Source organism: Propithecus coquereli, unplaced genomic scaffold (assembly GCF_000956105.1).
Source record: "Propithecus coquereli isolate 6110/MARCELLA unplaced genomic scaffold, Pcoq_1.0 Scaffold128, whole genome shotgun sequence".
NCBI lineage: Eukaryota > Metazoa > Chordata > Mammalia > Primates > Indriidae > Propithecus > Propithecus coquereli.
The window spans coordinates 1,083,188-1,095,682 of record NW_012136969.1 but is presented as its reverse complement, the minus strand read 5'-3'; the positions used below and the strand labels follow the sequence as shown (position 1 = coordinate 1,095,682).

Here is a 12,495-nt window from a genome sequence, read left to right as displayed (position 1 = left end):
TTCAACGCTCCAAGTCCTTCCTCACCTTCCGGCTCTGCCCTGGCTCTTCTCTTTGGCTGGAATATTTCCTTCTTGCCGGGCAGTCTCAGCTCTCAAGTCCCCTCCTCAGTGGGGTCTTCGCTGACAACCCCATTACATCAGCTCCCCTCCCCCAGCCCCCTTTTCATCTTCCTCACAGCACTCATCTCCTGCTGGAATTTCTTACTCCCTTATTGGCACACTTGTTTTGCCCGTCCCCACTAATCTAATATAAAGCTCTCCAAGGGTAGGAATCGGTGCCTGTGAGAGTATTCGCACACGATAGGTAAATATTTGCGGAATGTTGTTTGAGTTGACCACCGGCTAATATGGGGGGTACGTGTTGTGTAGAATTCCCCGAAGGTCACCCAAATGGCCTGTGGCCTTCCTCAGGCCCAGTCTTATCAAGGTTGCCTTGGCTGGGACAGTGGTCCCCTGTCCAGTCGGCCACGGTCAGGGCAGCAGGGTTGGTGTCACGAGTCAAACCCAACAGATGCTGTGGTAACGCCTTCAGGAAAGAATCACATGATGCTTGTTCCTCAGAGGGGGCCTCACAAGCTCTGTGGCCTCATCTCTGGTGCAGACCCTCAGCGTAGCTGGTTACCCGCCTGTGTTTCCGTCGGTACCTGGTTACAACAGCCACCGAAACTCTCTGCTTTCTCCACTGGGCAGACAGAACACGCAGTGGCTCCTGTAGTTCCAGCACCCTGGATAGGGCCTGGTGGTTACCCCTCTGCCAGCTGGAATCATATGAGAGTTGAAACTCTCTTCCCAGGGGTTGGAAAGCTCTCTGGTGCTTAAAAGATTTTATTTCAGCTCCCTGCTATTAAAAGTGTTTAAATAAAAATCACTACTGCCATTCACAGAGTGCCTGTTATGTACCAGGAGCTGTGCTAGGTCCATAAGTAAGAGATGTTCCAGAACTTGCCGGAGAGGGAAATGAACCCAGGTTGGTGAGACTTAGAGGCAGCCTCCGCCCACGGCATCACCTGAGAAATCAAGGAGGTGGGAGGAGCTAAGACAGGTCTGTCTTCAAAGACAGACTAAATAGTTTTGTTTAAAAAGCGATGGGAGGTTCTTTCTCAGCCACACTCCACTCTAGTGTCAGACCATCCAAGCTTCGAGTACCGTTCCCTACCCTTTTTATTTTTTTTTAATTAACCGATAAAGTCGCTGCAGATTTAAAATGTTCACATTTTAAAATGTTCATATGTGAACACTTTAAATCTAGAAGTCTTTGACATTCTTCAAAGCTTGGCAGGAGATCGTTGAATCAGTTAGATCACCACCTTTGTCAAGCAAAAAAATGTCCTCCTTGTGGACAGTGTTTGCATCTTTCCCACCCAGGCAAAGTGGTTCATTTACATAAAAGTGATCCTTTTGGAAGGTGTTCTGTGATTTTCAATCGTCCCTAGAAATAAAATCACAGCTCCTGTCTCACCTTACGTTGAAGTGTTTTCACACTCCAGGGAGTTGCTTACCGTCACCTGAATATAGAATTCTGTGGGCGTTAGTTTCAAACTGATACTACTCACAGCTGTCTTCAGGATTTCAAAAGGATGTCAAAGTGGCCTTGGAAGGTGTTTCTCCACCTGAGAACAGGCTGAGTGATGCCCCCTTTGTTCTGAAAGCCACAGCGCTTTGGGTTTGCACCTTAGGGAAGATGCTTCCTGGGGCTTTCTCCCAAGAATTCCGTGGGATCCGGAATATCGTCTGTGCTGCTGCCTGATGACACAAGAGCATAACTGTGAGAGAAAAACAGAGTACCCTTAAAATAATTTCTTCCCCGAATTTCACGATAATAGAAAGACAGGAAGGAATTTATTTCTGTATCAGAAGCAACATGCTATGGTGAAATAGCACGAACACTGAAATCAAACTTGCACTTGAATCTCTGCAGCCTCACAATAACCTTGTGTAAAGTACATAACCTTTCTCAGCCTCAGTTTCCCGATCTGTAAAATGGGAGTCATCCCCTTACCACTTAAGTTTGTCATAAAGATTCAGTGATACAATGTGTGTCAATTTCCTTGCATGGTTGCAGAATTTTCGGTGGACCCTGCATTGGAGAGAAGAGACAACATCCCCTCTTTAAATTCCTGATTTGTTTAGCCACACATATGGGAGCCAGCGAGACAGATGCAGAAGATGATGCTGTTTTAGCCCCCAAGGTCCCTAACGAGGGACGCTCAGCTGCCTGTGACACTAGTCAGGTCTTGCTGGCTCAAGAAGCTTAATTTGGTGCTGCACCATAGCCCAGTTATAATTGGGGCTGACGTCACCATTCAGGAAAAACTTAGGAACACATTCTCTGTCCTTAATAAGAAATACTAACAGACCTCTAGCAGCCTTCTGATCCTCAAGCAAACAGCACCAGCAAAACCCCCCATTTTTGTGGGTGGGGCACAGGGAGCAGAGTCAGGGCCAGGCCCCAGGGGCCTCACCTCTGTCCCCATCTTTCCAACACCCTGGATGACCTTGTCCCCAACATAGCACAGAACACGAGGGTGTTTAATAAGTAGTCATAATGATAATGATGATGCTTGTCTTCCACTTTAATTCACATGTGTTAGTCCCATTATGGATTTTGTGCTCCTCACATTAACCAGATAAAGTTACAACCAATTTGAAAACAATTAGTTTGATTTTGCATCTGTGGTCCAATGGGAGTCTACTTTTTCTCCAATATTAATAATCTCATTGTACAACTAATGAATTTTAGAGAGATCAGTGGTGTCTAGCCTAATGTGGCGTTTCTCTTCTGTTCTTGTTTGTTTGTTTTCTTTTGTTTTTAGGGTCAAGTTGTGTTCCGGAACGGGGAGAGGATGGGAACCATTAAATTTACTCAGTTTCAAGGTAGGCTTTTTGATGGTTATTCTTTCTAGTTGACGAAATGTACATTCAGGTATGTTGTTATTTATGCAATAAAATACATCGAAAGAAATTACAGTATGATGTTCCAGACAAAAGAAGGTAGAGTCACTAGAAAACACCTCTCTATGAGAACATTAGTTTCAAAATATTTGGAATATTGTTTCTCAACTACAGTACAGTCGGCCTTCCGTATCTGTGGGTTCCGCATTCGTGGATTCAACTAACTGGAGATAGAAAATATTCAGACAAAAAAAAAGAAAGCAGACGGTTGCATCTGTACTGAACATGTACAGACTTTTTTCTTCTCATTATTTCCTAAACAATACAGTATAAGAACTATTTACATCGAATTTACATTGTATTAGGTATTATAAGTAATCCAGAAATGATTTAAAGTACACGGGAGGATGTGTGCAGTTTATCTGCAAATACTATCCCATTTTATATCAGGGACTTGAGCATCCGGGGATTTTGGTATCCTCGAGGGGTCCTAGAACCCATCCCCCTTGGTTACCAAGGGATGCCTGTACTTCTCAGGCCTATTCCATCTTCCCACATGACTCTGAGAAGCTTATGAAAGCACAGATGGTGGAGGCGAAGTCAGTTCTAGTATTCTGAGAAGCCTCTCAATGTTTGGGGTTTTTTTCCCTTTTTTTAAAAAAAAGGGCCTGCCAAAATGCCCAAGCCGGAAGGCAAGGAACAATCAAAAGCACAATCATAGCTCACTGCAGTCTCGAAGTCCCGGACTCAAGCTGTCCTCCCACCTCAGCGTCCCAGGTGGCTGGGACTATAGGCACATGCCACCATGCCCGGCTGTTTTTGGCGTTGATTATAGAAATGTTCAAACAGACTCTAAAGTAGAGAGAACAGCATAACGACCCCCCAATGTACCCATCTCCCCGTTTCAACCATTATCAGTATTTTGCCAACCTTGTTTTATCTTCACTCATGCCATCCCCCTTTTCTGCTGTAGTGTTTTATTTAAAGCAGCTTCTAGACATGATCTCATTTCAATCTATAAATACTTCAGTACGCATTTCTACCAGATAAGGACTTTTTAAAGCATAACCACAGTACTGTTGTCACACCTAAAACACTGAACAACAATTCTTAATATCCGTTAATTCCCAGTCAGTGTTGATCCCCGGGTCATCTCAAAGATGTCTTTGCAGATGGCGTGTGGGAGAACCCACACATCTGCTCGGTGTGTCTCTTTAGTCTCTTGTCATCTCCTATAACCCCCACTTTGTGTAGACCCTTTATTTTTTGAAGAAAACAGGTCATTTGTTGAGCTTTGCTGCTGCTACCAGAGGGGCCTCCGAAACCATCCAGACCGAGTTCCTTGTGTGATGTGGAGGAAACGGAGGGGCAGAGAGGGCAGTGACTTGTCAGAATCCGCAGGGCATCCTTGGGAGCAGGCTGGGGTGTAGCTGCTTCAGACGAACCAGCATGGTCATTATCAAGGTCGTTAGCCAGAACTGCTTGAGGGACCATTCATCAATACAATGTTCTTCAGCATCTGGGTGTTTCTGGAAAATCCAGAAACAAGAGCAGCACCTGCTGTGCCCACTCACTTTGAGCACATCCCAGAGTCTTCCAGGGGAAAGCAAGAAATGAAAGTGAGTTATTCAGATTCGTTCAGACCAATCCCACCAGACTCAGATCAATCAGGAGAGATCGTCTCCCGCGCTAGTGCTCCATCATGCAATCTCGTAGATTTACCCATTTGTCTTCCCGTGGCAGGTAATTGAAACGCATGTCAGCTCTCTGGCGTGCACAAAAGATGTAATTTTAGGAAAACGTAATTATTTTCCCATTTGTTAAGACTTCTTCATTGGTTGAACAAAGTGAGCATCTTGGCAAAGATACTTACTTTTTTTTTTTTTTTTGAATGATTGCAACTAAATTCTCTTGTCTCATTTCCAGTTCTCAAATTATATCATTCTAGGAGAGTATTTTGTAAAATATGGATTGGCTGATCACAGCTACCAGTGTATGCCAATTTTATTGCCTCTTTTCCCCCCAGTGTTAGGTTTGAACACTAACACCAGGGACTGTTGAGGCATATCTGGATTTGCAAGGAAGGCAGTACAGCAACAGTTGTTCAGAGCTTGGGCTTTGTGGTCTGGCCCACCTGGGCTCAAGTCACTTGCTGTAGAACATCAGGCAAGTGACTTTGCCTCTCTGGGCCTTGATTGTCCTCGCCTATAAAATGGGAATATAATCCTACCTACCTTCTTGCGATGTGGGAAAAACTAAATGAGAGAACATATGAAAATGTGTAATATATTTTTTGCTCAGCAAGTAAGTAGAAACTATGATTAGCACTTTGTCAAAATTAAGACAGTTTTCTGGGGCAAATCCAGATTTACCTAGAGTGTTGAAACCCCCAGGTGCTTTTTTGTCTGCCATCTACCCCTAATAGCTGCTCCTACACTTAACGACACATAGGATGTCATACAGGGCAGGGCTTTAGGTGTCAGTGGGGACTCCAGGGACACATAGCTGGCTAGTGGGTCTCAGCTCGCTCCTCCACGTGGTCATGTGGACACCCACGCCTAAGTGTGCACCTCTCACCTACCCATTTTGTGTCTAGCTTTAACTGAGTGTCACAACTGGGCCTTCAGGCACCCTGTTTACATGTTTTTAAAACAGACATTTATCCTGATGACCTGTCAGAGGGATCTCGTGAGAGCCAGAATGCAGGGGCATGTGTGTATGAACTCAACAGTGAGTTTTCCAAACTTAAAGGGTCTCAGAGGTGCCTTTTCTACCAGGATGGAAGGGCACTGAATTATTGAATCGGCTGTACAAGCTGGAAGGGTCCTGGTTATCATCTCATTTCACAGAGGGGAAACTGAGGCCTAGACAGGAGAAGGGATTTGTCTGGGGCTGGCCTTGACTCCCTGTGGCACTGTCAGTTCACTCCTTCCCTTCTCCCTCAAAAAGGGGCTGGTGCAGACTCTGTCTTCTGGAACCTTCCAGGAATTTATGCACAGGTGGGCCTGCTCCCCACCCTGGGCTTACCAGCACCTATATTGCCTCATGCCAGTTACCTTGACCTTGCAAAAGGCCTCTGCATGGGTTACTGTGTTGTCTTCCACTGTGCCGTTGATGCCCTCTATGTCCTGTGTGTTTCTCGCTCCCTTACCTCCTGCCCACCTCTCTCACTTAGAGGGAACAGTGGAGCAGCAGCTTCAGGGCAGCGCTGACTCACCACAGCCAGCCTCTCGGCCAGCACGGGGTAAAGGCCCCTTTCCGGGGTCTGCTCCCTGGCTTGCCCCAGGCAGCCTCAAGTGCTTGCCTTGGAAGGCAAGGACCTGGGGAGGCAAATGCTTGGACCCTGGAAATCGGCTCACCCCACCCTCCCTCTGAAGATCTTATGAGAAACTTTTTCAGCTTCTCATTTGCACAGAGGTCCTGGTGCCTTTCTAAACCCTTTTATCTATTGGAGAAGAAGTGTTTTTTAGGAGGCTCTCCTAATTCCTTGCAAAACTAAAGCACACAGTAGTTGGAAATTGGAGGCAGCTTGAGGTAAGAAAACTGAAAGGGGAGCCAGAAGCCACAGTCCCTCTACACTTGGATTCTAGGGCTGTAGGCTTGGTATCCACAGCACCCCGTACGTACCAGGCCCACAGGACAAGTTCATTGAATTAATTTGGGTGCCAAAGACCTGGATTCAAGTCCTTGCTCTGAAGCTCAGCAGGATGTGATCCTGGGCAAGTCACTTTATCTCCCTGAGCCCCAGTGTCCTCCTCTGGGAAATGGGATGACACCAGTGCCAGCCTTGCCTGCCTCCCTGGTAAGGGCCAGATGAGCTCATGCACTGTAAACTCTCAAGATCCGGAAGCTTTAGTCACATTGCAGCTATTTGCCTGGCTCCTGGCTGGCTCCTGCAGACGTTTACTGAACTGGTTAGTGGAAGTGTGGACTGCATTGCAACCTCAAGCTTGACATGTATGACTTGTGGAAATGTAAGGACTTTTTCATTTACCGTGGTTTTCAGGGACTCGGTTGAAGGCAGAGTGCCTGGCAAACTGCAGTAGCCCTCACAACGGAAGTGGGAACTGGAGCTAAGTCGTGATGGTGGCCATTGCTCTTCCAGGCTGGAGAAACTTTGTTTTTCTTTACAATATACAAGTGCTGCATAAACAAAACTGTTTTAAAATAACACACCAAGGCTATCCCTAGGTCCCTATTGAAGCTGAGGTATTCTGAGTCCAGGGAGGATTTCAGCACCCTGAGGACAGTCTTCCTCATCCCCAGTTTTCCCCCATTTACTCAGGTTTTCAGGGCCCCCAAAGCCCTCTCCTTCCCTCCGGCCCAACCTAGAGGGTGAGTGTGGCGGATGCTGTCAGCAGCACGCTCCCGTATCCCCTGGGCACCCACCCCTCCAGGACAAGTGAAACAGCATCTTACCAAGAGCATCTGCAACTCTTGGCCTGTGCGAGGTGCACACAGCTGTCCTGCATCAGTGACAGATGAGAAGTGGAGGATAAATACCACAGCATCCTTTCCCTGCGGGTGACACACCTGCGAGGTGTGTTCGACCCTTCTCCCAGAGCCCCCCTGTTGCCCACACAGAAACCTGCCCATCCACTCACCCTGTACTGTCTCTCTTCCCTGTCTCACCTCCCCACACCCCTATCACTGTGTCCTAGGGACACCTCCCAGGTAAATGCATGCATTCTTCCCCTCGTCTGAGGCAGGCACTACTCTAAGGGACCCACTTGTGGTGGCAGGTAAGGCAGGCATTGGCACCTTGCTGGGCACACACCCTGGGCCTAAACCCTGTGCTTCCCCCCGCTACCGTTGCTGATTTCCAGTGTAGATGAGGATGAATACTATAGAATTGGCTTTTTTTCCCCTTAAGAGAAAAAAAGAATCCATGTTACCACTGAGGTCTAAACAGGGCTCAGAATTTGCAGCAGGAAAGGAAGTTGGGCAAAGCCATGATTAGAGCCTTGTTTGTGCTGTTCTTAGAGAAAACTCAGCATCTGCCGCTCTAACTCCCCATTTCTGCCTTCATTAGGCCTATTTGTGAGGATCTCGGGGAAGGATAATGCACCGAATTTCACTCTGCTCCTGCGCGACACAAAGCGCTCAGGCTTTGGAGCGTTATATTTTGGCACCTGACTTGAGGGAAGGGGTCTTCCTTCCCTCTAATGACATAATTGTCATTCAGAAGGTACCTAGTGAGATGGAGGCTTGTCCTTCCCATTTGCAGACATTAATTACCGTTTGATCCTCGGGGTAACAGACACGGCTCTATTCAGCGCGCACTTCCTGAGCATCTGCCAGGCGCTTCACCAAGCCCTCTGGGGGAGCCAAGTTGAAAAAGATACAGTCCCTGCCCCCTCAGGGGCCTCGTATTCTCTGGCCGGATGCCAGTGCTTATAAAAGCAGAAAGATAATTTCCCAGAACCTTCTAGAAAACTTTCGGAGCTAGTTTGAACCTAGTTTGAGACTCTCGAGGCTGATTTTTCATGTCCTCCCACTTCTGTCAAGGCTGGCACTGTAGTTTCCTTCTCCAAGCCGTGGGTCCGGAAGGGCCATCTCGTCAGACGCCACTCAGCTTGGTACGATGAGCAGTGGAGACGTAGTCGGTGGTCCTGCAGGAAGACGTACGTGAACGTGGTCGCTGTGGGGCTGGGAGCCGGTGCCCGGCCTTGACAGCCCCGAGCCCTCGTGGCCAGGGCTTAGCTTTCAGGGAGCCGAGGAAGGTGGGGCAGAAGACAGAATTATTTAGCAGACACTGTGTTCCCTTGAGCCATAGACTCTCCATGTTGAGGGAAGTCCTGACTCTCCTATACAGCATTGCCTCTGCTTGAATGCCTCCAGTGATGGAGAACTCATTTCCTCTCCTATGGAAAGTATGCAGGCTTGAGGCAGATATTCCTGATCACTGCTGGCCAGGCAATGGAGCTTCATCTCTCTGAGCCCTCCTTTCAGAGTTTATTTAGATAGAATAAAATAAAAGGTGATCATGTTCCTTGCGTGGAGAGTGACAGTGAGAATTCGATGATGCGAGGCTGTGATGTTCCTGGCTCGGCGGTGGCACAGAAAAGGGCCGTGGCAACTGTTGACTTCCTTCTCCTCTCCTGGGCACTCTAAACAACGACCCCAGATCTACCCCTCCCCACAATTGCTTGAGAAAAGCGCAACCTCCCTTCCTTAGGATGCACGTCACACTCATTTCATGGGGTGTCAGTGTCACTGATCCACGAAAGCCCCTCCTGTTTATCCCTGTTTCCCTGACTTATTCCCAAGCCCCACTCCCACCTCCCCCAGGAAAGGCAGACATCCTAAGTGTTTAATACATGCATGTGTTTGTTTGCGTTCTTGCAGAATGTGTGTTGCTATTTCATGTGTATGTATTTTGAGTTTACATTAGCACAACTGGATTCTGTATCTTTTCTGTTTTGTTTTGCTTTTTCCCACTCAGCACTTGGTTTTGAAAGAAGCCCCCCTGTTCTGGGTGTGCATCTAGGCCATGGCTTCTCCCTGCTCCCTCCCTGGGGCGTGCCCCCCACTTCACCCATCCCGCCCCCCAGAGCACCTTCACCTCCCCATCCTCACAAGTAATAAATGTCCTCATACATGTCCCTTTATGGACCCAACAGGGAATTTCTGTGGGACAAATGTCCAGGAGCAGAACTGTTGGGTCAGAAGGTGTGTGCACACTGAATATGGCAACAACCTGCCCGGTTGCTCTTGGGAATGGCCATGCCCACATCCACCCCCACTGGCAGGACGGTGCCTGTGTCCTGCCTTCCACCCACATTTGGTGTTTCCCGGGTCTCTCATGGTTTTTTTGACAGTCTAAAGGTATAAAGTAGAATCACAATTGTGGCTTAAATATCATTTCTCTGATGAGTTTGGGCATTTCTTCCTGTGCTTATTAGCCATTTGTTAATTGTCTATTCTCATCCTTTGACCATTTTTATTTTGAGGTTACTGTTTTTTTTCTTATTGGCATGCAAGAGTTCCTTATATAATGCAGATATCAATCCCTTCTTGGCTTTAGGCTTTGCACATATCTTCTATTCTGTTGCTTGTCTATAAACGTCAAGTCCTTGTGGAACAGAAGCTCTTAATTTTGATGTGGATAAACTTGTTCTTGTTGGTCCTGTGGTTTGCACTTTTAAAGTTTCTCAACCATCATTTCCTGTCACTCCTAGGAAGTGACACCCTACATGCCAGGTCCTGGCTGGGCACTGGGGGTGCTGAGAGGGCTAAGAGGCAGCCCCTGCCCTTGGGGCACTCCCAGTCCAATGAGGAGCAGACACGAGACCTCAGCAGGGTTGGTTCGTGCTCAGGGATGGCACGGGAAGTCGTGGGCATTCAGAGGAGGGCACTGGCAGAATCCCTGGGAAGGAGGGAGGGCTAAGATGAATTCTGAAGGACCTGTGGACTTAGCCAAGAAGAGGAGAAAAAATTGCTCCAAGTGTAGATAGCCTGTTGTGTGTGACCTGCATGCCCTCAGGGACCTAATGCTCACTCCTGGGCCAGTTTGCCTAAATCAATGGACAAATCTACCCTGCAGGGTTATTTATAGCCCAGAGCATTTGGCCAATGTCCACCTGGCCTTGGCCAGTTAAAAGTGGCAAAAGAAAAGTCAATGAACCTAACTCATTTAAAATGTGGCAATGGCATATCGTTTGTGACAATAGAGAAGAGTGTGTATGCAGGGTCCAGACCAAGGGAGCACAAAGTCCATCTCTGTTCTGTGCTGCTAAGAGCTGCTGCTAGGAGGAGGGGTGACCAGGCCCTGTCCAAGGCGATGACGAGATTGGGTAGCTAGCAGTGAAAAACCTCTTCCTGAGGAATGGCTGTGCATCCTGGAGAAGAGCTGAGTGAGGCCCATGGTCAATGATGTGGGACCCCAGGGCACAATCAGGACCATGAGGGGGTCTCAAGGAGAGGTTTCAGCCTGGAATGAAGAGGACCCTTCCCAGGCAGAATCATTGACCAGGAGTTGGGGGCTGCAGAGAGCTCCCATGCAACCCAATTTCTTAGCAAGTCCCAGGCAGGGAATGGGACTTCCCCAGAGCTGTTCATGGAGGTGACAGCAAAGCCAACATTAGCTCCAGGGGTCCTGTCTCCCAGCTCACAGCTCGCTCCTATGCCTGAGTTTGGGATTTTGCTAGGGGGTCTAGAATTGAGTAAGTTTATAGAATCTTTTGAGTTTTGTTAAGCCAAGCTCATCTTTTGTTTTACACCCCAGAGTTACACGTTGAGTCTCAGTATGTGTGTTTTTAACAACAGTTAAACTCTAAAGGACGCATACACCTCCCTCAATTTGGAGCCAGAGCCAAGAGAGAAGACTAAACATTTAGGTGTCTGGGGAACAGAGCCCATGTTGCAGGGACCAGCACCTTGTCCTCCTGCCTCGGGGGCTTCGGTCCAGGAGGGAGGCGGACTCAGTCCAGGGCCGAAGCCCCTGCCCAGCTGTCTCACGGATGCTCCTGGGCCCATGGCCAGTGAATATTTTCAGACTGGACTTTCTTTTCAGCAGCCCAATTTTTGCCAACAGGACCTATTTTCTTTACATACCATCCAAATCCAAACTTTGAAATAAAGAGCGCACCTTTTAAAAAGAACCCTTTTTTTTTTGGCACCACAAGAAGGAACCAGTATTAATCTGCAGGAAAAGGGGTTCTTTGTTTCATGGTAGTTTTAGCCTCTGAGAACCAGAAAACTTCAGTGCTAAAGGGCCCCCATTCTAACCAAGTGGTTCTCAACCCTGGCTATACATTAGGGTCAGCTGAGGGAAGTTTAAAAACTATTGCTGCCCACGATCCGCCCTCAGCCCCCAGGAGTTCTAATATAGTGGGTTGTTCAGAACCGTGGCATCTGTATTTTCTAGAAGCCCCTAGGTGACTCTAAAGCCTGACAAGGGCTGAGAAGCACTGGAACCCCTGCAGGATAATTTGCAGATGGAGAAACTGAGGCCCAGAGAAAGGGAAAGGTCATACAGCGAGTCAGTGGCAATCTGCAGCGGTGTCTGTGGGGCAGGGGGCCAGCCCGTGGCAGACGCAATGCCACGGCCCCTCTCCTTCTGCTCAAAACCCTCTGGTCCATAGTCCCGGGTCTGCAGTGTCCAGTCTGTATCCAAATAAGTGGTCAACCTTGTTTGCACAATGGAATTAACAAGGGGCCCAAGAGCTAATGGTTGAGAGTGGTGGGTGCCTATCATGGAAGAACAGGGGGCACGATCCTTCCCTCTGCAGACCCGGGAGGGGCCCTGGGCAGCATGCAGGGGGCAAGACCCTGTACTGCCTGGGACAAAAGAAGCAATGCTTCAGGTTCCACTCAGGAACAGACCAGCCAGCAAGAATCAAGAGACCTGGGCACACATAGGGCAAAACTTCAACACCAGGAGCTGTCACCCAGTGCCCTGAGCCCGCAGCAATCGAGACATGCAGAGGGGAGGAGCAGTACTCAGGGAAGCCTTCCTGGAAGAGGCAGGTAGGGCCTGAGCATGTGGATTTGGTAGAGAAAGGAGAAAACCACCTTCCAAATGGAGGCACCATTGTGGGGAAGAGATGGCGGGAAGAAAACAGAGTGCTTGGGGACCTAGCAAATAGCTCACAGTTACTT

General features: G+C 48.2%; 1 protein-coding gene across 1 annotated transcript in view; it reads left to right on the top strand.

Annotated features, from left to right (window-relative positions):
* The window catches only part of GABBR2 (gamma-aminobutyric acid (GABA) B receptor, 2), a 377,813-nt gene that overhangs the window by 264,961 nt on the left and 100,357 nt on the right, over positions 1–12,495 (top strand). Inside the window, exon 8 of the mRNA XM_012638275.1 lies at positions 2,814–2,874. Within this exon, the coding sequence (XP_012493729.1) occupies positions 2,814–2,874 (61 nt within the window). The remainder of the gene's footprint in view (positions 1–2,813; positions 2,875–12,495) is intronic.